This window comes from Erythrolamprus reginae, chromosome 3 (assembly GCF_031021105.1).
Source record: "Erythrolamprus reginae isolate rEryReg1 chromosome 3, rEryReg1.hap1, whole genome shotgun sequence".
Classification (NCBI taxonomy): Eukaryota; Metazoa; Chordata; class Lepidosauria; order Squamata; family Dipsadidae; genus Erythrolamprus; species Erythrolamprus reginae.
Genome location: NC_091952.1, coordinates 70,726,850 through 70,754,530, shown reverse-complemented (window position 1 = coordinate 70,754,530; position 27,681 = coordinate 70,726,850). Strand labels below are relative to the sequence as shown.

The window sequence follows — 27,681 nt, the reverse complement described above, 5'->3', positions numbered from 1 at the left end:
TATGTTGTATAATTCAGTTACTGTGGATTTACCAACCACTTCTGCTGGAAGTTTGTTCCAAGCATCTACTATTCTTTCAGTAAAATAATATTTTCTCATGTTGCTTCTGATCTCTGCCCCAACTAACCTCAGATTGTGCCCCCTTATTCTTGTTCACTTTCCTATTAAAAACACTTCCCTCCTGAACCTTATTTAACCCTTTAACATATTTACAGTAAATGTTTCGATCATGTCCCCCATACTGCCCAACTCTCTCTTCCATAAGGATACATTGAGGGTTTTTTCTAGATTTTGTTTTTCCCTATGTAATTTTTGCCTTGATCCATCCCATTTTAAAAGCATTAGTCCTTTTGCCATCGTCTCTCCCAACACCAAAGGTGATCCTGTTCTGTTGCATTGTTGGAACGTTATTATTCTTAGAGGGCTGTAAAAGCACTGTGAAGTAGTATATAAGTCTAAATGCTATTGCTATTTCTAGTGTAATTTCCAGATTCTAGAACGGCTTCGCTCCCTTAGGCCAGCCGTCTGGTTAAACTCACAAGATTCTTTGCTTTCGCCATATACATGGATATATCCAAACAAGAGTTAACCCTAACCCTAACCTCTCCTATATCTTATATATCTTTTCTTCCATTCATATATCTTTTCCTCTATTCTTCATTGACGTATATTCTGTTCTCATATCTTTTCTTCTATCCTTTCCCTGATATTTACTACTACATGTTTTTATTCTCTTTAACTTTCAATTTGTATTGGACAAAATAAATAAACAAATAAACAAATTCTACTGATCAACAATCCGGCGAATTTCATGCCATTTGTTTTCAACATTCTGAATTTGATGCGTTGAAGTCCACACATTTTAAAATTTGCTGAGATTGGGAAACACTGGTGTGGTTTAACATATAACGTGGCCTCTTCCATACTCAAATTCAGGTCAGCTTCTTTAGTGTCTCACAAACATATGTAGGTACCGGGGTGATTTGTGAGTAATCCAGGAGCAAGGAATGAAAGTAGAGGTTAGCACTGCGGGCTCACAGGTGTATTATTTCTTGTTTTCTGCAAAAAGAACCAGTCATACGGAAAGAACCTCTGTATGTAATTGATGAACTTTGTGGTGTCATGGTGGTGTTTGCTAAACTCTCCCTTTGTGCCTCTGAGGCACACCCACACATTTAAAAATGGATTCCCCCTTTTATGTTTTCCATAACCGCCAAGTAGCATTTCCTTTATTTGTTTTGTCAAGTGATGCATATTTATTTGTTGGTTAGCCCTACTTTGCAGATCAGAGGAGGAGGGGCTGAGGTCACTGAAAACCATGATCTGTATTCTATTTTCAGGAAACATAGATGCCAAATTAAGGTTCAAAAACAACACAGTTGTGGTCAGGTGGTGTTTTGCATGATGTTTGGTATTTACTGCTTTTGAAGCCGTTGCGAGTTGCATGCTTATCCTATGTGAGGCTGGTGTATCCTGAGTTCAACTGGCAAGATAATGTGGCTTGCCACAATCGCATTGTTTTCACACATATACTCTGTAACAGAAATTGTTTACATCTTGCAGACCGCCTGTTTTATTCCTTTTCCCTCCCAGCTGCAGTTCTGCTTACTGAACCTGGAATATGTCAGAGAAAACAGTAGTTTTATTCTGATGAGGAGCAGTAGAGCAAGCAAAATGAGATGTAAACATGTCACATGGAGACTGAAACCCTATTCAGTCTAAGCATAAATAGCTACTCTATTGTAGTAGATTATGTCCTACTGGTCAATGAATACTTCAGCTTCAACCGCAACAACATACGTGCACAAAATATACTGCTCAAAAAAATAAAGAGAACATCCTAGATCTGAATGAATGAAATATTCTCATTGAATATTTCATTTGCACAACTATTCCATTTGCACAACAACATGTCAAATTGACTGTCAATCAGTGTTGCTTCCTAAGTGGATGGCTTGATTTCACAAAAGTTTGATTTACTTGAAGTTATATTCTGTTTTTTAAGTGTTCTCTTTATTTTTTTGAGCAGTGTAGATTCAAATTCAGTGTAAACACTCAAAACTCAACTGCAGAAAATACAACTTTAACAACAGAGTGGTCAATGCCTGGAATGCACTACCCGACTCTGTGGTTTCTTCCCCAAACCCAAAAACTTTAACCTTAGACTGTGTACAGTTGACTTCACCCCCATTCCTAAGAGGTCTGTAAGGAGGGTGCATAAACGCATCACTATGCCTACCGTCCCTGCTGTACTGTCCTATTGTCCAGTACTAACTATGTTCATAGATATTTCCATTACTCTACTGTATAAACTACTCTATAAACGATTTACTCTATAAATTACTCAATAAACTACATTCATAGATTTTCCATTACTCTAGAATCCAAAGCAAGCACCAATGACTTTATTTTTTTAAAGCTTGGTGATGCACTTAAAAAGAAAACCAAAATGTTTAATCTCCAGGGGTAACAGAAACATGTCCAGTGATAAAGTAATATTGCAAGTGGTTGGGACTGAGCATTTTCTGCCTTTTCCCAATCAGTGGAAACTTGTCCAGATAGTGACAAGTTGACAATAGGACTAACATGTCATTTTTTAAAAAATGCATAATTTTGCTGCCAATTTTGTGGATGGAATCTAAATACCAGTTAATGAAATTTGAGAGCAACGTGGCACATATAGATGCAATTTGTATTTTCAGATAATGGTCAGAGAGGACATATTCCACAGCTGTTTGTTAGGCTGTGATTTCAGATTTTGCCTTTAGAAATAGTTCGATTTGAAATTTCTTTCATAAAAGGAACAAAAATATGTTCTTGTTAAAATTACAGAGAACATTAATTCAACAATAAATGTATCCCCTGCTCCTATCCACCCCCGGCACAAGAGCACAATTCGATAAACACTAAAGAGGGCTCCTTCAAGCCTAGTGACAAAGCTATGTATTCAGTGCCTTGTGGAAAAACAGTGTGAGTAGAGTCATATCTGTGGGGAGTGATGCTTCAAAGGGAGGGAGCCACTACAGAGAAGGCCCCTTTTGTTTATTCCTTTTCAACATGCTCTGTTTTCCTACTCTGGTGGGCCTGTAGATATAATAGGGGAGAGGCCAATTGATCTAATGTATCTGTCAATAATACTGAATTATACCCTCAGTTTATTAAGATCAATTTTCACCCATCTTTTATTCCTTTAGAATAGATAATGTACACTAGAGACTGTAACCTCAACAATTTTGAGTGAACGCATGTGAAAGATACCAAACAGGGAATCTAAACTCATCATCATCATTGGCATCCTTCAGTCTCGAAAGACTGTGGTATCGTGCTCTGGAAAGAGTTCCGAAAATACTGAATGCAAAGCTGGAGTATCCTCTCCAGAGCACGAGGCCTGGGTAGGTTAGTATGGAGGATAGACTGTTACCCAAGCATCAGATTCCCCCCTCTCCATGTCTCTGAAATAATCCAATGGAATGGCAAAGCCAATACGATTGGTCCCAGATATGTCACAGGAGTTATCAGAATGTGGCTGTATAGAGTCAAGAACTGCTTCTGGGACTCCAGTTCTGGGTTTCGCCTCAAGGTTTACTCCTGAAGCCTTTTCCAATGATGGATAGAGCCACAAGGCAGTGGAGGTTTGGAGTCAAAGTTTTCTTTGCCCTAGAACAGTGGTTCTCAACCTTTCTAATGCCGCAAACCCTTAATACAGTTCCTTATGTCATGGTGACCCCCAACCATAAGTCTAGCACCAATTCTCCCAACAGATCTTTAAGCTGATTGGCAGGAAGGTCAGAGGGACACCCCTACTGTAAATGCCTGATTGGTCAGATTGTAAAAATATGTTCCAAGGCACCAGTTCCTAACACCATGGGAAATTTGTCTTTTCCCATGGTTTTAGGCGACCCCTGTGAAATGATCATTCGACTCCCAAAGGGGTCCCGATCCCCAGGTTGAGAACCACTGTCCTAGAAGATGGTTTTGCTGCTTTATCTACTGTTGGAGCATAGAGCCCTCTTCACATTCAAAACATTGGACCATCTTCTCCTGTAACCCTGGAAAAGGGGTCATTACAAGGTGCTTCCAGCCAGGCTATTTGGACCAAGGTTTTTTTTAATACTTCTCCAATGCGATGGTATAACAGACGATGATCTTCTAAGTAAGTGTTTCCCAACCTTGGCAACTTGAAGATATTTGGACTTCAACTCCCAGAATTCCCCAGCCAGCGAATGCTGGCTGGGGAATTCTGGGAGTTGAAGTCCAGATATCTTCAAGTTGCCAAGGTTGGGAAACACTGTTCTAAGTATCCATGTAAATTTGGACTTCTCCTCCCACAATCAAGGCAGGATCAGGATCAAGTCTAAACTAGATATTATAAAAAAGAAAAATGAAAGAGGGAAATGCAGAGATTTTAAATGACTGCAAAATTCTCTGTCTCTTTATATAGAGTTGATAAAGATTACAACATCTAATCGTTCACTCACGAATAGGCACCGAAATGTAGGAATAAATGTTTTATTTATTATACTCTTGCCCACAATAATACCTTCAAAAATATAGGCAACAAATGCAGTTATACCCACTGTAGTCACTTTATTCATTTTTAAAATTCTTACTCTCTTTGTGACAGGCGGCGGTGGCTTATGGACTGCTAGATTTGCAAAAATATTGCTTGGCCTTCATTGAGATTTATACTCAGGTAAGGAGAGGTATGTACTAAGATGACATGCAGAAAGGAAGCCTAATACAACGTTACCTATTCTCACCAAGACACTGGAGAATGAAGAGAGTTTATATTAAATCAATGTAATTTTCTTTCCTGTTGGACCATGGGTTTATATGTATAGGTGTATGCATATGTATATGTATGTATTTAATTCATACCCCCACTCACCCCAAAGCAATGACTCTGGTTGGTGCATAACAATTAAAAACCCAACAGTTACAAATAATAGACCAAATGATACATTTGAACCAGGGGCGGATTCTAACTTCCTTTGCTGCCGATTCGCTTCCTTCTGCACCGCGTGGTCATATCATATGGGCGCGCATGCGCAGTGGCAAAAAAATCCCCCCCAAAATGTTTAAACCATCAAAAACAAGATGGTAACCACATGCACAGTCCCAGAAACTCGGTTTCTGTGCATGTGCAGAAGAACAAAACCTGGGAGAAAATTCCAGAAATTTTTTTTTGGGGGGGGGGGAGAAATACACACACCCCTTCAAAAAGCCAAAAACAAGATGGCAACTGCATGCACATTGCTAGAAACTCGGCTTCTGCAGATTTTCAGAAGAAAAAAAACCCAGAAAAAAATCCCCCCCATTAAAATGTTTTTTAAAAAAGGATGGCGCCCAGCACTGACCAGAGTTGGCTTCCTTAGGGTCCCGTCGACCAAACAATGTCGGTTGGCGGGACCTAGGGGTAGAGCCTTCTCTGTGGGAGCCCCAGCCCTCTGGAATCAACTTCCTCCAGAGATTCGCACTGCCCCCTCCCTCCTTGCCTTCCAAAAGAGCTTAAAAATTCATCTTTGCCGCCAGGCTTGGGACTTTTAGATCTTCCCCTGACCACTGAATGCCTTAAGTATGATTGCTGAATGTTTGGTTAATAAGTTAATTGTTTGGTTAATTTTTTTCTTTTAATTGTTTTTAAATTGTAGTATTAATTGGATTACATTATTGTTCTGTTTTGATATATGCTGTGAGCCGCCCCGAGTCCTCGGAGAGGGGCGGCATACAAATCCAATTAAATAAATAAATCAGTTCCATGACGCTATTGTGATGTTACCAGCGGGTCGCTACTGGTTCGGGCGAACCAGTCTGAATTGGGAGGAACCCACCTCTGATTTGAATCATATGCACTAGTATATAATATATTTTCTTGCATGCAGAAACACCTGGTACTATTATATAGGGCAGTGATGGCAAACCTTTTTTTCCTTGGGTGGCGAAAGAGCATGTGCGCAGGCTATTGCGCATGCGTGAGTGCCCACACCCATAATTCAATGCCTGGGGAGGGCGAAAACAACTCCCCCCTGGAGGCTCCCTGGAGGCCAGAAATGGCCTATTTCCCAACTTCTGGTGGGCCCAATAGGTTCATACCCCCCCCAGGCTCCAAAGGCTTCCATAGAGTTGGGAAGGGTAAAAACGCCCTCTCCCATCCTCCTGGAAGCTCTCTGGAAGCCAAAAATGCCCTCCCAGGGCCTCTGTGTGAACCAAAAATCACCTGGCCGGCATACACATGCACATTGGAGCTGAGCTAGGGCAACAGCTTGCGTGCCAGTAGATAATAATAATAATAATAATAATAATAATAATAATAATAATAATAATAATAATTTATTGGACTTGTATGCCGCCCCTCTCCGAAGACTCGGGGCGGCTCACAACAATAATAAAACAATATAGCAGTAAAACAAATCCAATATTAAAAAAACATGTATAAAACCCCAGCAATTAAAACCATACAGCACATACATACGAAACAGAAAATATAAAAGCCTGGGGGAGGATATCTTAGTTCCCCCACGCCTGGCGATATAGGTGTGTCTTAAGTAATTTGTGAAAGACAAGGAGGGTGGGGGCTGTTCTAATCTCTGGGGAGAGTTGATTCCAGAGGGCCGGGGCCTCCACAGAGAAGGCTCTTCCTCTGGTGCCCGCCAAACGACATTGTTTGGCCAACGGGACCCGGAGAAGGCCAACTCTGTGGGACCTTATCGGCCGCTGGGATTTGTGCGGTAGAAGGTGGTTCCGGAGGTATTCCAGTCCACTGCCATGTAGGGCTTTAAAGGTAATTACCAACACTTTGAATTGTGACCGGAAACTGATCGGCAGCCAATGTAGGCCATGGAGTGTTGCAGAAACGTGGGCGAATCTAGGGAGCCCCACGCTGGCTCTCACGGCCGCATTCTGCACGATCAGAAGTTTCCAAACACTTTTCAAGGGTAGCCCCATGTAGAGAGCATTGCAGTAATCGAACCTCGAGGTGATGAGGGCATGAGCGACTGTGAGCAATGACTCCCTGTCCAAGTAGGGCTGCAACTGATGCACCAGGCTAACCTGGGCAAACGCCCTCCTCGCCACAGCCGAAAGATGATGTTCCAATGTTAGCTCTGGATCGAGGAGGACGCCCAAGTTGCGAACCCTCTCTGAGGGGGGTCAATAATTCCCCCCCCCCAGGTTAATGGATGGACAGATGGAATTGTCCTTGGGAGGCAGGACCCACAGCCACTCCGTCTTGTCTGGGTTGAGTTTGAGCTTGTTGACACCCATCTAGACCCCAACAGCCTCCAGGCACTGACACATCACTTCCACTGCTTCGTTGACTGGACATGGCTCCATGTGCCATCTGTGGCACCCATGCCATAGGTTTGCCATCACTGATATAGGGCTTAGAGACATTTTCCTACACAAACAATAGGTATTGCTTGTACCTATATTTGGCAATGCTATTATGTATTCAGCCTTCGGACTGGGTTGTACAACCATTGTACCTCAGCAGTATTCAAGATCTGATCATCCCTTTACCTCAGAAAAGTGTTTTGTTCCATGGTGCAATAGGAAATGGTGGCAATGGGTGTAGAAATGATGTTGGTGAGTAATATAATGGGGAACTAGATGGCCTTAACACTCTATTTTTTTCTACAGGCTCTTCATCTTTATCTGAAGTTCTTTATCCACATAGTCTGTATCTCAGAGGTATACAGCCTCTTTTTTTCTCCATAGGAGGTGACCAAAACACGTGGGTTCTTGGAACTGTCAGAACAGGCAATGCAAATTATTTTGCAGAGTGACTATTTGGTTATTGACGAGGTGAAGCTAATCCACGCTGTACGAGAATGGGCTCATGTTGGGTCTGTAAGTACTGATAGCTTAGATGGGGTGGGGGTGGGAAATAGCCGAAGGTTTAAGTTTGTTTTTTAAATAAACTTCATAGAACTAGAGATAATCCTCTTCAAATAAATAAAACAATGTCATAATAAAACAATATTATGATAACAATAGACTTGTGTAAATAACAGCAGGGATAACATCATTAAATAGAAATAGCAAAAGGTAATGATAAAATGGACGAAAAAAAACCAACTAATATTCCTGAAAAAGTATTTTTTATAGTCCAGTAAGAAAGTAACCAAAGATATTTACTTGAGACAGTAATTCATAGTTGTTTTGGTCCTGATACTGAGGGCCTACAAATCACTTGGAGACCAGGGACTAGTCAATACCCCCAGTGCCATCTTTTGAAACCAGCCCTTCTCTCCGTGTAAAACAATAGCCCTTGCAATAAAGGCCCCATATCCTACTCCAGTATTAGATTGATACTTTGAGAAGTGTTATCATGAGTACTGACAGCCTTCAATCTAAGAAACTCAACAAAGTGCACTTTCTACACATTGATGCTCCAGGATAGTGTCCGCCTCAACCCCAGATGAATAGAACTGGGTTATAATGAAGCTAAATGTTTTATCCTACAAAACTGTCTACAATTGATAAGGTATTTCTCAGTTTAGAATTGTATGCAAAAATATCAGGTTCATCTTAAGCTACGTACAAAATTGTTGCTCTTTTTAAGTTTTCCAATTTCAGTTAATCGGAACTGCACACATGTCCCCAACCCCTGGATCCCAGATTGGTACCGGTCCATGGCCCATTGAGGATCGGGACACATAAGCTCAAGTGGCGGGCATGTACACCAAAGTATCAGGATTGGGTTCCACTTACCTTCGCCACAGTTTGCATCACAATGTTTTGCACATGCTCGCTCTGCTCGCACTCCCGCGCGCATCCCCTCGTGCAGTTTGCTTCTGCGCATGCTCAGTAGCAGGACTTAGCCCCAAACACAGCTGAGGAGCCAATCAGCTGTGATTCGGATGAAGAAATAAAGGTCGGTATTAACCCTGGGGTGGCCAAGTTGGGCTCTTTTTCAAGCAGCAGAAGAGGAAAAGCCATCCAAACACAGAAAAGTTCACCCAAAAAATCCCCCCAAAACAATGACCAAATGCCATTGTTACATCATCACTAGGTCAATAACAGTTTGGGCGACCTGGTCTGAAGCAGGAGGAACCCACCCCTGCAAACCATCCCCCCTCACCCTTTGCCACTGGTACCACTGGTCCATGAAGCTAGACAGGTTGGGGACCACTGTCTCAATGGGACTTTTGTTGCAGTGTTTCCATAAAAAGAATCAAGCCCTGGGTAATTTCGAATATCAGGATAGGCCATCTTGAACGAGTGCCCTGCTGTCATCCCTTTCAGGGGCTTGTCAAAATCCTTAGACTATAAAAGCTGAAAAACTGAAGGATAGAGTGCTGATATCCTTCAGGAAAGCTGGTTTCTTTGTTTATTTTATTTTATTTTATTTTATTTTATTTTATTTATTTTATTTTAATTTATTTTATTTTATTTATTTTATTTTATTTTATTTTATTTTATTTGTCCAATACACAAAGAGGGTTTAGTGGGTATACAGTGGTACCTCGAGATACGAGTTTAATTCGTTCCGGACCTGGGCTCTTAAGTCGAGCAGCTCTTATCTCGAACGACTTTTCCCCATAGGAATTAATGTAAATAATTTTAATTGGTTCCAACCCTCAAAAAACTCACAAAGTTAGTCTAAATTATGCAGAAAGACAAGTTTTTAATGAAGAAATGTACATGTACATATAAATGAATAATGAAGTTTCTTTCACTTAACTTGTAAACTTTCTTAAACTTTTAAATTTACATATGTTCAACTTCTCTGCCACCCAATCCTGTAGGACAGAGGTCCCCAACCCTTTTTGCACCAGGGACCGGCTTTAAGCGATCAAGAGAGGAATGGGTGAATGAATGGACGGAGGGTGGGAAGGAAGGAAGGAAAGAGGGAAGGGACAGGAACAGAGGAAGGAAGCAAGGAAACTTATGAAAGGGGAGAGTAAGAGAGGAATGAGTGAAGGGAGGGAGGGAGGGAGGGAAGAAGGTGGGAAGGAGAAAGAAAAGAAGAAATAGAGGAAGGGAAGGTAAAAGAGAGAAAGAAAAAGAGCTAACTTCCGCGTTCAGCTTCAGGAGACAGCTGCGAAGCCGCGCGCGTGTTTTAAAAGGTTGCAGCCGGCCTGGGGGGCTCGGGGGGGGGTGCTGGCAAGCCCCCCAGGCCGGCTGCAAGCACCCCCCGAGCCCCCCAGGCCGGCTGCAACCTTTTAAAACACGCGCGCCGCTTCGCAGCTGTCTCCTGAAGCCGAACGCGGAAGTTAGCATTCGGCTTCAGGAGACAGCTCCTTGGCACTCGTATCTCGAATTTGGGCTTGTAAGTAGAACAAAAATATCTCTCCCCTCCCAGCTCTTATCTCGAGTTGCTCGTAAGTAGAGCAGCTCTTATGTCGGGGTTCCACTGTATATCTATATACACATATTAAAATACATGATGAAGGTTATAGAGGAGATACTCATAGTAAAATATATCTAAGAAATAATAGAAAAGAAGATATAGTAATAGAACATATCAATGAAAGAATAGAAGAAGAGATATAGGAATAGAAGAAAGGTATAGGAGATATAGGAGAGCAATAGGACAGGGGACGGAAGGCACTCTAGTGCACTTGTACTCGTCCCTTACTGACCTCTTAGGAATCTGGATAGGTCAACCGTAGATAATCTAAGGGTAAATTGTTGGGGGTTTGGGGATGACACCATGGAGTCCGGTAATGAGTTCCACGCTTCGACAACTCGGTTACTGAAGTCATATTTTTTACACATCAGCTGATTCCTTGGCTACTTCTAATTCTATTGAAAATAATGGCATATAATAACTTTTGGCCAATAAGTGGCAATCTCTCACCTATCTTTGGTACCTTGTAGGAGGGGAGCCATATTCATCTATGGTAGCAAAAATCAGAAGTCTGGAAGCACCATTTCTGTCAAACGCATTTCATCAAAAGAGATAAGCTTTTGTAAACTACAGCTCCTTCTGATCTTTTAATAGTTGGATGCATATGTAGTAAATGTTTTTTTCCATGATCCTATACACATCCTTGATTTATGAGTCCAAAATTTCTGTTGTTAAGTGAGATATTTCTTTTGCCCCATTTTCTTGCCACATTTATTAAGGGAATCACTGCTGTTGATTAATTAGTAACCCAGTTGTTAAGTGAATCAGGCTTCCCCATTGACTTCATTTATTAAAAGGATGCATGAGGTGATCACATGACCTTGGGAAACAGCAATGGTCATAATTTATGAATCAATTGCCAAGCATCTGCATTTTGATCATATGATGATGGGGAATGCTACAAAGCTGTAATTGTAAAAAACAGTCCTAAGTTATTTTTTTCAGTGCCATGGTAACTTTGAATGATGACTAATTGAACTGTTGTAAGTCGAGATAATTAGAGCTGGAATTGTAGGACAAACAAATAGAATACTAGCTATTTATATAGTTGCTTTGAACTTCATGGATTACATGGTTTTATTATTGGTTTTTTTAGATCAGTTTATAATTGGGCTTTGGAATTATTTTTGTATTTCTTTTATATGTTGTGAGTCACCCTGAGTCTTTGGAGAAGGGCGGCACATAAGTCCAATTAATAAATAAAATAAATAAATTATTGAGCTGAGAAATGGCAGGTAAGATAGCCAACAACAATTATGTTTTTATTTTATTTATTTTATGTATTTTATGTATTTTATGTATTTTATGTATTTTATATGTATTTTATTTTATTTTATTATTTTATTTTAATTTATTTTAATTTATTTTATTTTATTTTATTTATTTTATTTATTTTATTTATTTTATTTATTTTATTTATTTTATTTATTTTATTTATTTTATTTATTTTATTTATTTTATTTATTTTATTTTATTTTATTGTTTTGTTTTATTTTATGATTATTTATTTTTATTATTTTTATTGTTATTATTATTTCATCTTTGTTATTTAAAGCCGTCCTAATCGGTGTTGGCCCCTTACTTACCCCCTGCAGGCTGTGCTTGATAGGACTGTGAATGACATGGCACAAACTGTGGTGCCTCAGCTCCGTCTGGCTCTGCTGTCCCCAAAGGAATTGACCTCTCTGGAAGAAGAGAACAAGAAAGACCAGATGATTCCGGTGAGGGTGGCTATCGGCCTCTGTGTATTTTCTGCATGCATTGGGGACCTGACACATTCCTATTCAGCTTCTAGCGGTTTTGTCATTTCCTTGGCTTCTGTGTGTTCTTTACATTATAGTCCTCTTCTTCCATTTAAGGAGGTGAATTAACCCACACAGGGCAGGGCCTCTGGTGGTCTCATCCATTTGATTGGAAATTCTATTTTAGAATATCCATCGAAGGATTTATTTTTTAATTTTGAAATGCCACACCCCATCAAAACTCATGCCCTCATCACTTCGAGGCTCGACTACTGTAATGCTCTCTACATGGGGCTACCTTTGAAAAGTGTTCGGAAACTTCAGATCGTGCAGAATGCAGCTGCGAGAGCAATCATGGGCTTCCCTAAATATGCCCATGTCACACCAACACTCCGCAGTCTGCATTGGTTGCTGATCAGTTTCAGGTCACAATTCAAAGTGTTGGTTATGACCTATAAAGCCCTTCATGGCACTGGACCAGATTATCTCCGGGACCGCCTTCTGTCGCACGAATCCCAGCGACCAGTTAGGTCCCACAGAATGGGCCTTCTCCGGGTCCCGTCAACTAAACAATGTCATTTGGTGGGACCCAGGGGAAGAGCCTTCTCTGTGGCGGCGCTGGCCCTCTGGAACCAACTCCCTCCAGAGATTAGAATAGCCCCCACCCTCCTTGCCTTTTGTAAGCTCCTTAAAACTCACCTCTGCCGTCAGGCATGGGGGAACTGGGATATTCTTTCCCCCTAGGCTTCTACAATTTATGCATGGTATGTTTGTATGTATGATTAGTTTTATAACAGGGGTTTTAAGCTGTTTTAGTATTGGATTGTCACATGCTGTTTTTACCACTGTTGTTAGCCGCCCCGAGTCCAAGGAGAGGGGCGGCATACAAATCCAATAAATAAATAAATAAATAAATAATAAATAAAACAGATGGCGGCAGTAGAATGGTAGAAATTAATAGAACTTTTGCCATTTGTGTCACAGGTTGACAGGACCCTACCGTGTTCTCAAAAGTTGTACAAAAATCTGATCATATTTGGAAAGGATACGTTTGTAAAAAGCTGTTACATATTTATGTAAACCATTTGTTAGGAGAACCGCATAAAGAGAGAAAAGATGTTAAAATTCATGTTGTAGTAACTGCAAAGTTTGGGGATTATTTTAAAAAAGAATCACACTGAGGAATTGAATGAAAACAAATTGGTTACATTTGATCTGTTCAGTCTTGCTAAGAAAAGCCAAGCCAAGCACAAGTACAAACAAATTTCAAGCAAAACGTATTAAGAGAATATTAGCTGAACAGTCCACTGGGATGGGACAAGCTCTGTTGCCATAATAGATTGCTTAACGACATTTTGCGGTGTGTGTGTGTGTGTGTGTGCGCGCAACGGGAAGGATTCAATGGATTAATTTCAGAGCCGACATGTCTGGCTGGCCACCCACTGAACAGGAACTATTCAAACTACAGTCCTTTGTGGCATATCCCAGTTGTAAATAAGTAATCCCAACTTTGCAGGGAAAGGCTTTAGTATAACTAGTAATTGGCAGAGTATGGCCTCTCTGCCTTTGAGAAGAGAGAAAGGGATGCATCCATTTCCCATGGCACCTCTGTAACTTATTCTGAATGTGTTACCTATTAAGTTCCATTCCTGTGTAGTTTTTCCCCCCAAACGCCATCGCTCTGCTAAACAAATAATTCACTCACCACTGTCAAACTATTCACTAAGGCTGCATTGCTATTACAGTACTATTAGTCTTCTCATCCTTCCTATCACCCATCTCCTCCCATAGTATGACTGTAATTTGTTGCTTGTATCCTTATGATTTATATTAATATAGATTGTTTCCTGATTGCTTATTTACACCCTATGACAATAATTAACGATTCTGGACGAATGTATCTTTTCTTTTATGTACACTGAGAGCATATGCACTAAATACAAATTCCTTGTGTGATTAATCACACTTGGGCAATAAAGAATTCTATTCTATTCTATTCTATTCATAGAAACATAGAAACAGAGAAGATTGACAGCAGAAAAAGACCTCATGGTCCATCTAGTCTACCCTTATACTATTTCCTGTATTTTATCTTAGGATGGATCTATGTTTATCCCAGGCATGTTTAAATTCAGTTACTGTGGATTTACCAACCACGTCTGCTGGAAGTTTGTTCGAAGCATCTACTACTCTTTCAGTAAAATAATATGTTCTCACGTTGCTTCTAATCTTTTCCCCAACTAACCTCAGATTGTGCCCCCTTGTTCTTGTGTTCACTTTCCTATTAAAAACACTTCCCTCCCGAACTTTATTTAACCCTTTAATATATTTAAATGTTTCGATCATGCCCCCCCCCCACACTTTCCCTTCTGTCCTGCAGACTATACAGATTGAGTTCATTAAGTCTTTCCTGGTAAGTTTTATGCTTAAGACTTTCCACCATTTTAGTAGTCCGTCTTTGGACCCGTTCAATTTTATCAATATCTTTTTGTAGGTGAGGTCTCCAGAACTATTCTATTCTATTCTATTCTATTCTATTCCATTCCATTCCATTCCATTCCCGGTTCAAATATTCTGTAACTGTTTTGCTCCCCCTCCTAGGTTGAGAGTTTTGCTGAGGCCTGGAAAACCCATGCTCTGTGGAAGAGGCGTGGGATGCGACCCTCCTTGTGCCAGCGCCGTCGTGGCACGATGCCTCGAGCCCACCATCGCTACCTCGACCCACAGCACAAGTGACACGATATCCTTGGGAGGAGGAGGAAGCAGCACTTTTGTGCCCAGCCAAGGGCCAGTTTGGTCTAGTGATTAAGGGATTCACCAGGTTACAAACCAGATCTAGTCCTGCCTTAGGCATGAAAGCCGACTGGGTGACTCAGTCTTACCCACCACAGAGGGTTGCTGCTGTTGTGGGGAAAATAGGAGGAGGAAAACCTATTAGGTATGATCATTGCCTTGAGTTACTTATTTAAAAAAAACCCTTCTCTTGGACATGGGTTGCTGCTATTGGTTTTTCCCTTGGATGCTGTATGTACATAATCAGGTCCAAAATTTTGGGATGACCTCCTCCCCTTTGCATTATTTTCCAGGCTGCTCCTTCCAGCCAAGATGGACAATTTGGGTTTTTTTATAAAGAGCTTTTCATCATCAAGGAAACTTTTCAGCTTTGTGGCCATTCCTTGTATTAGTTCTTCCACTTTAACCTATTTGCCTCCCTTTGCTATGTGTGCTGCCTTGTCTTTTGTTCAGTGAAGGGCTACCAAAATTTTTACTACCACACTGTGGGCGTGGCTTATGCATTTTCTTTCAACATCTTTCAGTGCAAATTGGGTGTTCTGGGGTGGAGCTCCATTTCCGCTACCCCAGAGATCTCCAAACATGGCCACTTTAAGAGTTGTGGACTTCAACTCCCAGAATTCTCCAGTCAGCTTTGCTGGCTGAAGGATTCTGGGAGTTGAAGTCCACAACTCTTAAAGTGGCCAAGTTTGGGGACCCTTGCGCTACTCCACTGCGTTTCCCCCCCCGTCCGGGCAGTAGCCCCCCCCCCCTCTGCTTTTGTTCCTTTTGAGCAAATAGCCACACTCCAGTCATGAGGCCCATCCCACCAGTTCTTTTGTTGTATCTATTAAATATTTGCCTTCCTGTCTGAAGATCACTGTACAATCCTTTTTGCAAACAGATGCCAAACATTTTAGAGTGGTTACACCGGGGAGGGTGAAATGATAACAATCTGAACCCTAGCTGAAAATGCCTGAACCCTTGATTATACTACTGCCCTTACTCTTTAGGGAAATATTTTTTATACAGACCCCTTTGTGCATAAGCAGCACTAATAGCAATTTATTACCGATTTATCATTGTATGTGAGTTTTCTTTTTAAAGGCCAATAACTTTTTTTTAATGTGCCAGATTAGAAGCAACTTCCTTGCTACATTCGCTTACAAACAGATTTATAGAGATGTGCACTTTGGTGGGTCAAGGTAACCTAGCCAAGTAAATGACTTGCCCCACCAGTGCCCATTAAGAATTCAAGGTGTATCAGATCTGACTGTACTGTGGCTATTAACATAATGTCTCTGCTGTTCCAAGCCATTAAATGCCAGATACCCAGGCAGCTTTAGATCAAGAGCCAAGCCCTGCCTAGATTTGTTTGTTTGAGTGCCTGGTTGCTAGGTAGGTCAATGACTTGGAGAATACAGGAGAAACCTCTCCTTCACCTTGTTGCAATATATTGAATCACCTGGTTCAGGCATTGCTAATATCAGCTTCTCCTTGGTGTGGAAATGAGAGTGGGAGTAAGATTAGCCACCGGTGCATGGATAATGCAGTTATGATCTAAAATAGCAAATACTTTGCAAACAAGTCAACCAAGATCCACGTTTGTTGAGCATTGTGTGATTTCTAAAAATGGTAAATGTAATTGTTTATGAAGTGCACTGATTCAGAACAGATTGACCTAATGGGGTTTTATATTATGGTTTGTTTCTTGTCATGATCTGAATTCCAGCTGCCAATTTATTTGCCATTTTAAAAGATTCCTATTATGCTGTGATATATTATGTGTGATTCCAAAGTACCTGTATTTAGTTCTCAAAACAAACCTTAACAAATAGAAACATAGAAGACTGACGGCAGAAAAAGACCTCATGGTACATCTAGTCTGCCCTTATACTATTTCCTGTATTTTATCTTACAATGGATATATGTTTATCCCAGGCATGTTTAAATTCAGTTACTGTGGATTTACCAACCACGTCTGCTGGAAGTTTGTTCCAAGGATCTACTACTCTTTCAGTAAAATAATATTTTCTCATGTTGCCTTTGATCATTCCCCCAACTAACTTCCGATTGTGTCCCCTTGTTCTTGTGTTCACTTTCCTATTAAAAACACTTCCCTCCTGAACCTTATTTAACCCTTTAACATATTTAAATGTTTCAATCATGTCCCTCCTTTTCCTTCTGTCCTCCAGACTATACAGATTGAGTTCATGAAGCCTTTCCTGATACCTAATGCCTAATTCAAATGCTTAATTTAAAAAGCTAGAAAGATATAACACCTTTCAAACAATGAAAATATTTGAAAATACAACAAAAAGTATAGAATAGCTTCATATGGCTATTCAGAATTAAGCCCTTTTGTTAATAGATCATGTCTGTTCTAATAGAATATTCTCTGGTTGCCCAGCTATACCCTTTTGTTTATTCAAGTGGAAAATCCATGTGCTTCCTTATTGTTGTTTCTTACGTCAGTTATGCAAGTCAGAGTACATTTGAATTTGGTTTTCCTATGTGTTCTGTTTTTAATTAACACTATAATGGATTAGGTGATTCCATTGGTAGGAGATTTTTATCACTTCTATTCTCTCAACTACTTCTTGACTCAAAATCAGCCTTCCTGAGTCTTGTTACTCACATTGGTTCATGTACAACAAACAGCCTTTTTTACCAACACGGCCATTACACAAATAGGCCATAATGAGTGGTGAGGATTGGATGTATAGTTTAAAACAGTGATGGCGAACCTTTTTTTCCTCAGGTGTCGGAAGAACGTGGGTGTGCACTATCACGCATGGACGAGTGCCCACATCCATAATTCAATGCCTGGGGAAGGTGTAAACAATTTCTCCTGCTCCCCTGGAGGTCCTCTGGAGGCTGAAAACAGCCTGTTTCCAAACTTCTGGTGGGCCCAGTAGACTCATGTTTTGCCCTCCACATGCTCCAAAGGCTTCTCTGGAGCCAGGAGAGGATAGAAACGTCCTCCCTGTCGCGGAACTTAAAGTCTGTTGGGACCTTAACTCCGGAGGTCGATGGATAGAAGCCTTCATCATTTTTCTTTAAACAAGATACAGTGGTACCTCATGATACGAACTTAATTGGTTCCAGGAGGAGGTTCATAAGGTGAAAGGTTCGTAAGATGAAACAATGTTTCCCATAGGAATCAATGTAAAAGCAAATAATGCGTGCAAATCCTTCAGGAAAATCCCAAACTTTAGAAGGTAGGCGAACAGAGGGCAGGGAGGAGCAGCTAAAGGGGGCGGGTGGAAGAAGCAAGGCTAGGCTAAAGGGTGAGTGGGAAGGAAGAAAGGCAAGGGGGGCGCCCCTCCCTTTTCTTTCTTCAAAAGACACCGTTTCAGTGCCTTTGCAAGCACGTTGTTCTCTGCAAAATCTTTACTCCTCCAAGCTGCCCCTCCCTTTCTTCAAAAGACACCCTTTCAGTGCCTTTGTAAGCACGCTGTTCTCCTAGTTTTTAAAATGCAGTCTTTCCCCCTCCAAGCTGCCCCTCCCTTTTCTTTCTTCAAAAAAGGGAAGGAAAAAAACCCCCTTCATCCCAGCAGCAGCTGCTTGGGTTCGTAAGGTGAAAATAGTTTGGAAGAAGAGGCAAAAAAATCTTAAACACCGGGTTCATATCTTGAAAAGTTCGTTAGAAGAGGCGTTCGTAAGATGAGGTACCACTGTATTTATTTAAAAACAGAGATAAAACAAATAAAAAAACTGTCTCGAGGGACAGGAGAACATATGCTTCTTACATCATGGAGATTCATGGAGATAGAGAGGAAGAAGAAGGAGGAAAAGGAAGTGACGCGAGAGGAGGATCCAATAAGACACACTAGTTAACTGTTTCATTACTAAATGTTTCTGAGGGGCTGTCAATATACAGCATGACACTCCCCCATCACCGGAGGCTCTCTGGAAGCCAAAAAACACCCTCCCAGAGCCTCTGTGCTAGCCAAAAATCAGCTAGCTGGCACACACATGCATGTTGGAGCTGAGCCAGAGCAACGGCTTCAGTGCCAGCAGATATGGCTCCATGTGCCACCTGTGCCCTAGGTTCGCCATCACTGGTCTAAAACATCTGGAAGATATCAGGTTGTGGAAGGTGAGTCAAAGCCGACAATACCTCCCCATTGCCACTGGCTTTGTGTGACTTTATGGCAGTGGTTTTTTTTGCCACAGGGAGTAGGATGTGCATCCTAACTGACATTGTACCGATATCTCCATCGTATTCCTCAACATTGTGTCCAGGAAAGCCCGTTCTAAAAGAAAATGTCTCATGAGTTCAGTCAAACGAATCGTGAGATGTTTTCTTTTAGAATGGACTGCCCTGGACCCAACGCCAAGGAACATATTGAAGGTACCGGTACAAGTGTCATGTACAATGTGCGTCTTGTGGTGGGGCGCTATTTAGGGGTAGCAGGTCGGGTGGGCTGGGCTGTGAGACGTGTGTCGGTGGAGAGTTGGGGGGAGCATGAAATGTTTCCTTCTTCCGGGGGGGGGGGACAAAAAATAATTGAGAAACACTGCTTTATGGTAAGGCTGTTTAAGTTTGCATGGTTGCTTATAGTTTTTTGGTTTTGTTTTCCTAACATGTAGGCAGCTGTTAAGTAAAAATCCCACTTCTGCATACACAATCCATACCTAGGTAAAAGGTAAAGATTTTCCCTGCACACTCACTTCCAGCTCTGGGAAGTTGTGCTCATCTCAGGGACCGCCTTCTGCCGCACGAATCCCAGCGGCCAGTTAGGTCCCACAGAGTGGGTCTTCTCCGGGTCCCGTGAACTAAACAATGCCGCTTGGCGGGACCCAGGAGAAGAGCCTTCTCTGTGGCGGCCCCGGCCCTCTGGAACCAACACTCCCCAGAGATTAGAATTGCCCCCACCCTCCTTGCCCTTTCGTAAGCTGCTTAAAACCCACCTCTGCCGCCAGGCATGGGGGAATTAAGACTTTTTTCTCCCCCTAGGCCGTTACAACTGTATACATGGTATGTTTGTATGTATGTTTGGTTTTATATATTAAGGGGTTTTAATTTGTTTTTAGTATTGGATTTTATTGTATATTTTCATGATTGTTGTTAGCCGCCCCGAGTTTTCGGAGAGGGGAGGCATATAAATCCAATAAAACTAAACTAAACTAAACTCATCTTCATTTCTTAGCTGAGAGACCTAGCGTTGTCCAAAAACATTTCCATTGTCAGGCTGAATCCATCATTTGAGTTGGAGACTTTGGCCTGCCACAAGTAGAATAGTACTGTGGGAACTGGGGAGGGGTGGTTGCATGAGAGGGAAAAATACTAGCCACAATAAATTCTTTCCAGAGATTCAAGGTCATCTTTTCTTCAGCAGCAGCTGGAAGTATATGGGAGGATCCTGGATATTGAGAGAAGCGGAGTGGTCCTTGTGATGAACTTGTGGGTGTGGGGATGCGTGATGAACCTTAACCTGGGTGGATAACTGTAGGAAAGGTTAGTATCAGTGATGAACCTTAACCTGGGTGGATAACTGTAGGAAAAGTTAGTATCGAGTTGCTTACAGTTCTTAGCTAACAACTGTTAATAAATTGAAACTTGGAAGAAGGCCAAGGTTTGGACTCTGATTTATTTCTCGGATGTTAATTGGAACGATGACATCCATATGTATGAATGTACATTTGATAATATAAATTCCTTTGGAGTTCCTCCACCCTCTTCTGCTTGGCAACATCAAATACTACACATCCTGACGGTCAGCCACTCCTTATAACACTCCAGGAACCAATTTATCCTCTGTGCTGCATCTTTGAACTTAGCATCCTCTGCATATAGTCATTCCCAGTGACCCTTAAACTAAACTTTTATTCAACCACTTTGTCTTCATCATCCACTGATCCCAGTCATGTTTAGAATAGAACACGACACAAAGAACAGAATAGAAGAACAAGAAGGGACCTTGGCAGTTCTGTGTTAGTAAAAACTTCAGAAGAGAAGGATTTAGGGGTAGTGATTTCTGACAGTCTCAAAATGGGTGAGCAGTGTGGTCGGGCAGTAGGAAAAGCAAGTAGGATGCTTGGCTGCATAGCTAGAGGTATAACAAGCAGGAAGAGGGAGATTGTGATCCCCTTATATAGAGTGCTGGTGAGACCACATTTGGAATACTGTGTTCAGTTCTGGAGACCTCACCTACAAAAAGATATTGACAAAATTGAATGGGTCCAAAGATGGGCTACAAGAATGGTAGAAGGTCTTAAGCATAAAACGTATCAGGAAAGACTTAATGAACTCAATCTATATAGTCTGGAGGACAGAAGGAAAAGGGGGGACATGATCGAAACATTTAAATATGTTAAAGGGTTAAATAAGGTCTAGGAGGGAAGTGTTTTTAGTAAGAAAGTGAACACAAGAACAAGGGGACACAATATGAAGTTAGTTGGGGAAATCAAAAGCAACGTGAGAAAATATTATTTCACTGAAAGAGTAGTAGATCCTTGGAACAAACTTCCAGCAGACGTGGTTGGTAAATCCACAGTAACTGAATTTAAACATGCCTGGGATAAACATATATCCATCCTAAGATAAAATACAGGAAGTAGTATAAGGGCAGACTAGATGGACCATGAGGTCTTTTTCTGCCGTCAGTCTTCTATGTTTCTATGTTTCAAGTCTAACCCTCTGCTCGGAAAGGAAACCCTATACAAGTTCAGAAAAATGGTTGTCCAACATATTCTTAAAAACATCCAGTGTTGGAGCATTCACAACTTCTGGAGGCAAGCTGTTCCACTGATTAATTGTTCTAACTGTCAGGAAATTTCTTCTTAGTTCCAGGTTGCTTCTTTCATGATTAGTTTCCACCCATTGCTTCTTGTTCTACCCTGAGGAGCTTTGGATATTAGGTTGACTCCTTCTTCTTTGTGGCAGCACCTGAAATATTGGAACACTGCTATGATGTCTCCCCTGCTCCTTCTTTTCATTAAACTGTACATACCCAGTTCCAGCAACTGTTCTTTATGACTCCATGAAACAAGAGAAGCCAAAAAATAAGGGGGGGGGGATTCTGTCCTGTTAAGCTCATGAGATGCATTAGTCCCCCGAAATCCCGATAGGATAGCAAAGCTGCATTTGAAGATATTCCCCCAGAATGGACATAAATCAGGGAAACAGAATAGTGGAATAGTGACAGGTAGTTAGGTTCTCCAGTGAGAAATAAAATGCCCCAAAGCACAGAATGACCTCATTGGGGTTTTGTGGGAGAAGGAACCGAAATATTAGCTTTCAAGGGGTGCTGAGGAAGTGGAATTTATAGGTTTTTGTAGTGCATTTTTGCTGGTGTCCTGCTGACTTCATAACAGAAAGCAGAAACTGGAGTGTCTTGTTTTGGCTTCAGTGAGACAGAGAAATACAAGGAACTGGATACACGGTATGTAAATGTTATACAGTAAACATTACCTTGATTATGGTGAATAAGGTGATGCACACAAATCCTTGTATCATGATAAAAAAAACCCCAGCCATTTCAAGAGATGTCTACTATGGCTTCTGTCCTATCCACTAGGGCTAGGCTAATGGGCACTGACATAAATGGAAACTGCCAGTGTAGGGCAGTCTAGTTTATGCAAACAGTTTCCTGATAAATGATGGATTTTCATCTGTACCAGCTGTATCTATATGTATATACACTGCTCAAAAAAATAAAGGGAACACTCAAAGAACACATCCTAGATCTGAACGAATGAAATATTCTCCCTGAATACTTTGTTCTGTACAAAGTTGCACGTGCTGACAAAATGTGAAATTTATTGTCAATCAGTGTTGCTTCCTAAGTGGACAATTTGATTTACTTGGAGTTATATTGTGTTGTTTAAGGATTCCCTTTATTTTTTTGAGCAGTATATTTTAATGTACTCTAGAGTCTTGGGTGGCCATATAATGTAATAAATTAATGAAGAAAACTACAAGTTTAAGAATCTTGTCTATTTTATTGGATGAAATTCTATGGAACATGTATATTTTCTTGCTATCCAGAATTATTAATAAACCAGACCAGATAAGTAATTAATTTTCAGTTACCTGCAGACTGAGCAAATTTTACATTCTAGAAGGCAACTTTTTACTCTTTCCCATAGGTATAGTTCCTATATTATTATTATTATTATTATTATTATTATTATTATTATTATTATTATTATTATTATGTCAGTACAACACAGCAAACGAGATCACTATGCTGGATTTCGTATTTCATCACCAGTCGGGCACTCCCCAAGCACCTAGGACTGCGTGATGTAGCGGCGAATTATGTTTGTCGATCCCAGTAAAGCGGCCTTTTGCAATTGACCTATGGAGATTTTGTCAATTCTGATGGTTTTCAAATGTCCGCTGAGATCCTTTGGTACTGCGCCCAGCGTGCCAAGTACCACTGGGACCACTTTCACAGGCTTATGCCAGAGTCGTTGCAGCTCGATTTTTAGATCTTCGTATTTCACTAATTTCTCTAGCTGCTTCTCCTCAATTCTGCTGTCTCCTGGGATTGCGATGTCGATGATCCATACTTTCTTTTTCTCCACGATCACAATGTCTGGTGTGTTATGCTTCAGAATTCGGTCAGTCGGAAGTCGGAAGTCCCACAGTAGTTTTGCTTGCTCATTTTTGACCACTTTTTCGGGCTTATGATCCCACCAGTTCTTTGCCACTGGTAAATGGTAGTTCCGGCACAAGTTCCAGTGGATCATCTGTGCCACAGCATCATGTCTATGCTTGTAGTCAGTCTGTGCGATCTTTTTACAGCAGCTGAGTATGTGATCGATTGTTTCATCTGTTTCTTTACACTTTGGATCGTCTGTTGATTTTTCAATTCTGGCTTTGACAGCATTTGTTCTAATAATAATTGTTTTTTAAAAAATTATTATTATTATTATTATTATTATTATTATTATTATTATTATTATTATTACGGTTCCTAGATTAGGGAGCCTTGATTAATACCAGAGTTTTAAAGGATATGATATCACAAACTCAATTAGAGAACCATTTTCTCATTTCTTCCTACTCCATGTGCATTCCTATTCCTTGACAAAATCAGGAACTGAGAACCAGACTAACAGAAAGAGAGATCAGCTGAGCAACAGTGCTTGGTTCAAAATTACCCTCTTGAGTTTCTGTGGAGATTCCCAGTCATCCAGGTCATAGTTGTCTCAAAGGTGCCTTTTTTTTCCTTCTTCAAAAGGCAATTGGACTCTTTGTTTTTTTCTTTTGAGGAAGAAAAAAGCTTTCAAAGAAAAAAACAGCCCAGTTGCCTTTTGAAGGGGGGGAAAAAAACAGCTTTGAGATATCCCCTGAGTTTCATGGCAGTGGTCATAGATGGGTAAGATGGGGTAAGATCTAGGGTGGCAGAAATAAGGAAGCCTGAGGTAAATATGAAAGTTTTGAAAAGCAAGACATATGTTAAACCAGCGTTTCCCAACCGGTGTGCCGCGGCACACTAGTGTGCCGCAAGACACGGCCAGGTGTGCCGCGAAGTCTTTGGAAGCTCCAGCTGGGCGGGGCGCTGCCAGTGCCGGACCGCCAGTGCCTCCGACCTGGAGCTCCCACTCGCAGCTGTCCCCCGGCTGCTGCCCGATGCAGCTGTTTCCGGCGCTCTCCTGCTGGGCCCCAAAGGAAGGCGGGAAAAAGGAGGCAGGGGCGGGGAGGTGCGGCAGTAGGAGTAAAGGGAGCCGCGGCCGCCCCTGCCTCCCCACGGTGCCTCCGGCCAAATGCGCCCCTGGCTTCTCTGCCCTGCCCCATTGCCCGCCCGATCCGCCCACTCGCTGCCGCCTCCTCCTGTCTTGGGGCGCTATCTGCCCCCTCTCCTCCGCCGCCGGAGAGAGAATGGAGGGCGCTGTTGTCTTCGCCTCCGCCCGCCAGCTCTGCAACTAAGAGGCAGCAACCATCAACCCCCTTGCCCTCCCAGACGTCCCCAGCGCCCGGCCACGCGCCGCCTCCCCTTAGCCCGGCCGACTTTTCCCTGCTGCCGTTTTCTCTTCATGGCGCAAAGCCACACAGTCCCGGACTCCTGGATCGCTCGCTTCTCCGGCCAGCAAGCCGGCTGCCCGGCGCGGCGCTTTCCTGGGCAGACGTCTGGGAGGGTGAGGGGGCTGATGGCTGCTGCCTCTTAGCTGCAGAGCTGGCGGGCGGAGGCGAAGACAACTGCGCCCTCCATTCTCTCTCCGGCTCTCTCTCTCTCTTTCTTTTTCTCTCTGTTGCTGGCGTGGTGAACGAGAGAGAAAGAGAGAGAGAGAAAAAGGAGGGGAGAGAGAATGAGAGAGAAAGAAAGCAAGAGAAAGAGAGGGAAAGAAAGCAAGAGAGAGAGAGAAAGAGAGGGGGGAAGGAGGGAGAGGGAAAGACATAGAGGGAGGGAAGGAGGGAGAGAGAAAGAGAGCAAAAAAGAGAGGAAGAAAGAAAGAGGGATGGAGAAAGAGAAAGAAGGGAAGGAAGGAAGAGAGAGAAAGAGGGAGGGAGAAATAGACTGAAATGGAGGAAGAGATATTTTTTTTGTCCAAACTTTTCTTTAGCCCCACCCCACCCTCCGTTCAGTGTTCCCCAGAATTTTGAAAATATGAATAATGTGCCGCGGCTCAAAAAAGGTTGGGAAACACTGTGTTAAACCACACTTGAGTTCTTTGTTAGATATTAACTACCGTATTTGTCTCAATTTTTGATTGCCCTCTGGTGGCCATTTTGGGGCAACACCTACTTTAAGTCAATTTGCATTTTAAATCAGAAGAATAATTTCATTGCTTCTTGATCCTACCCACTCTAGACATTTGGTGGATATTTTTTCTTCCCCAAACCCCTAAAACTTTAACCTTAAACTGTCTACAGTCGAGCTCACTACATTCCTAAGCGGTCTGTAAGGGGCGTGTATAAGCACACCATTGTGCCTACCATCCCTGTCTTACTGTCCTATTGTCCAAATTTACCTGTACCTACTTCACTTTGTTTATGTTTATACCAACAGGGGTGGGCTACTGCCTGGATGGGGGAGAACGCATTGGGGTAGTGAAAATGGAGCTCCACCCCAGAACACCCAATTTGCACTGAAAGATGTTGAAAGAAAATGGAGGGTGTGCTGCATAAGCCACGCCCACAGTGTGGTAGTAAAAAATTTGGTAGCCCTTTACTGTATATCAATACCTGTTACCTTTTACATGTTTTGACAGAAATAAATAAATGAAAATAAAAAAATAAAAACATCACAATTCACTGGAATCTAATTTCATTGTATTGTATCCAAACTTTCATCACACGTTGTGACTTCAGCATCAAATTGTTCTCCCCTACTCCATCTTTCTCACCACCCCCTGGACTCTGCCCAAGCCTCTAACACATAGCCTTCTCTGTGGCTGCCCCGGCCCTCTGGAACCAACTCCCTTCAGAGATCTGTACTGCCTTCACCCTCCTGGCCTTTCATAAGGTTTTAAAAACAAACAAGCAAACAAACAAACAAACAAACAAACAAACAAACAAACTCCTTTTCTGAAGATCTGGAAAATTTTTATATTGTTATGCATTTGGTTTTGTCTTAAAATAAATACTGTACTGTACTTAGCCAATGCAGCTTGCTTTTACAATATTACTTTGGTTTTTTTCTGCCCTCTACTGGTAGAAGCAAATACTGATGTAATACACCTAGTAGATAAACTCTTCAAGCTTAGATCAGCAAAAGGAAACACGTTAATCATAATTTCAATTACATTTCCATCTACTGCCACTCCAAGGATTTTTGTGGTGTAAAGAAAAATGAATAGTAGTGGGAAAATATACAATAATTCTAAATGAATGACAAAGACATAATCAGTTTGAGATTGACCAAATGTACAGATCAACCAGTACAGTAGTAATTTTCTTTAAAAGAATCCAAATGTTCTGAGTTGAATTTACAGGGTTTTTTTTTAAAAAAAGTGTCAAATATGAGGAAAAATACTGAACTTTAAATAAATGGGAGGATAAAGGCAAATTTTAATATTGAAAGAAATTATATGTACTACTATGACTATTGAAGCAAAGATAATAATTATTCAGGATCAAGTTGTAGATCTTGTTATAGACTCTGATATCTTTCTGGTATAAATATTAAAACCTGGTATAAACTTATTATATGCCATCAGGTCAGGGTCAACAGTTAGTGACCACATAGATAATGGTGATGACCCATTTCTATCCTGATCCTTTAAAGTGGGAGTACATGAAGATCAGATCATATACCTTTTTAAGCCTATGTATGAACTACTTTGGGGCAATCGTGTACACTGCACATGTATATTTAAATTGTGTGTATTTAAATTGTGTCCATTTAAAAATTGAGATAATTCATGCTTGAGATCCAACCTGTCAAAATTTCAGAGAAAGGTCTGGGTAAGGCAGATATTTCCATGTTTCCTTAGACACAGCTGTGCCTGAAGATTACAGAATCCCATCCTTCCTAATTCTCTCGTGTTCCTCCAGTTTTTTTCTTTATACGATATTCTTGTACCTTAAAATTGTTCCTTCTTGTGCTCCCTGCTTTCCGCTTTTCAATTGCCAGATCAAGCTGTCAAATTTCCCTAGGATTTCATACTTGTAAAACAATAGCTTCCCTATAATACAAGGGAGCAAACAGGTATACCAAAGTGACCATAATTGCTGATGGACAGTGATGGGCTCCTATGGGTATGGTCAGGTATGCAGAATTGGTAGAAAAATTTTGAATTTTTTTCTTTTTTTCCCTTCTGGGCTCTGGGTATGTTTTTCCTATCGCAGTAAATGAAGTTGAATGTGTATAATTTTAGAAGAGCTGTGCGTGCTTGTGTATGTATGTGTACATA

At 41.4% G+C, this 27,681-nt stretch overlaps 1 protein-coding gene across 4 annotated transcripts in view; it reads left to right on the top strand.

Moving 5' to 3' along the window:
- BTBD19 (BTB domain containing 19) overlaps positions 1–26,064 on the top strand; it is a 90,251-nt gene extending 64,187 nt beyond the window's left edge. For 3 of the 4 annotated variants that reach the window (XM_070745776.1, XM_070745775.1, XM_070745779.1), the window contains 4 exons: positions 4,625–4,693; positions 7,717–7,848; positions 11,950–12,075; positions 14,698–14,929. In XM_070745776.1, coding sequence (XP_070601877.1) covers positions 4,625–4,693; positions 7,717–7,848; positions 11,950–12,075; positions 14,698–14,832 — 462 coding nt within the window. In that variant the 3' untranslated portion in view covers positions 14,833–14,929. Of the gene's footprint in view, positions 1–4,624; positions 4,694–7,716; positions 7,849–11,949; positions 12,076–14,697; positions 14,930–25,835 lie in introns of those variants that run through there. The other variant, XM_070745777.1, reaches the window with a different exon arrangement.
- The last annotated feature ends 1,617 nt before the right edge of the window (positions 26,065–27,681 follow it).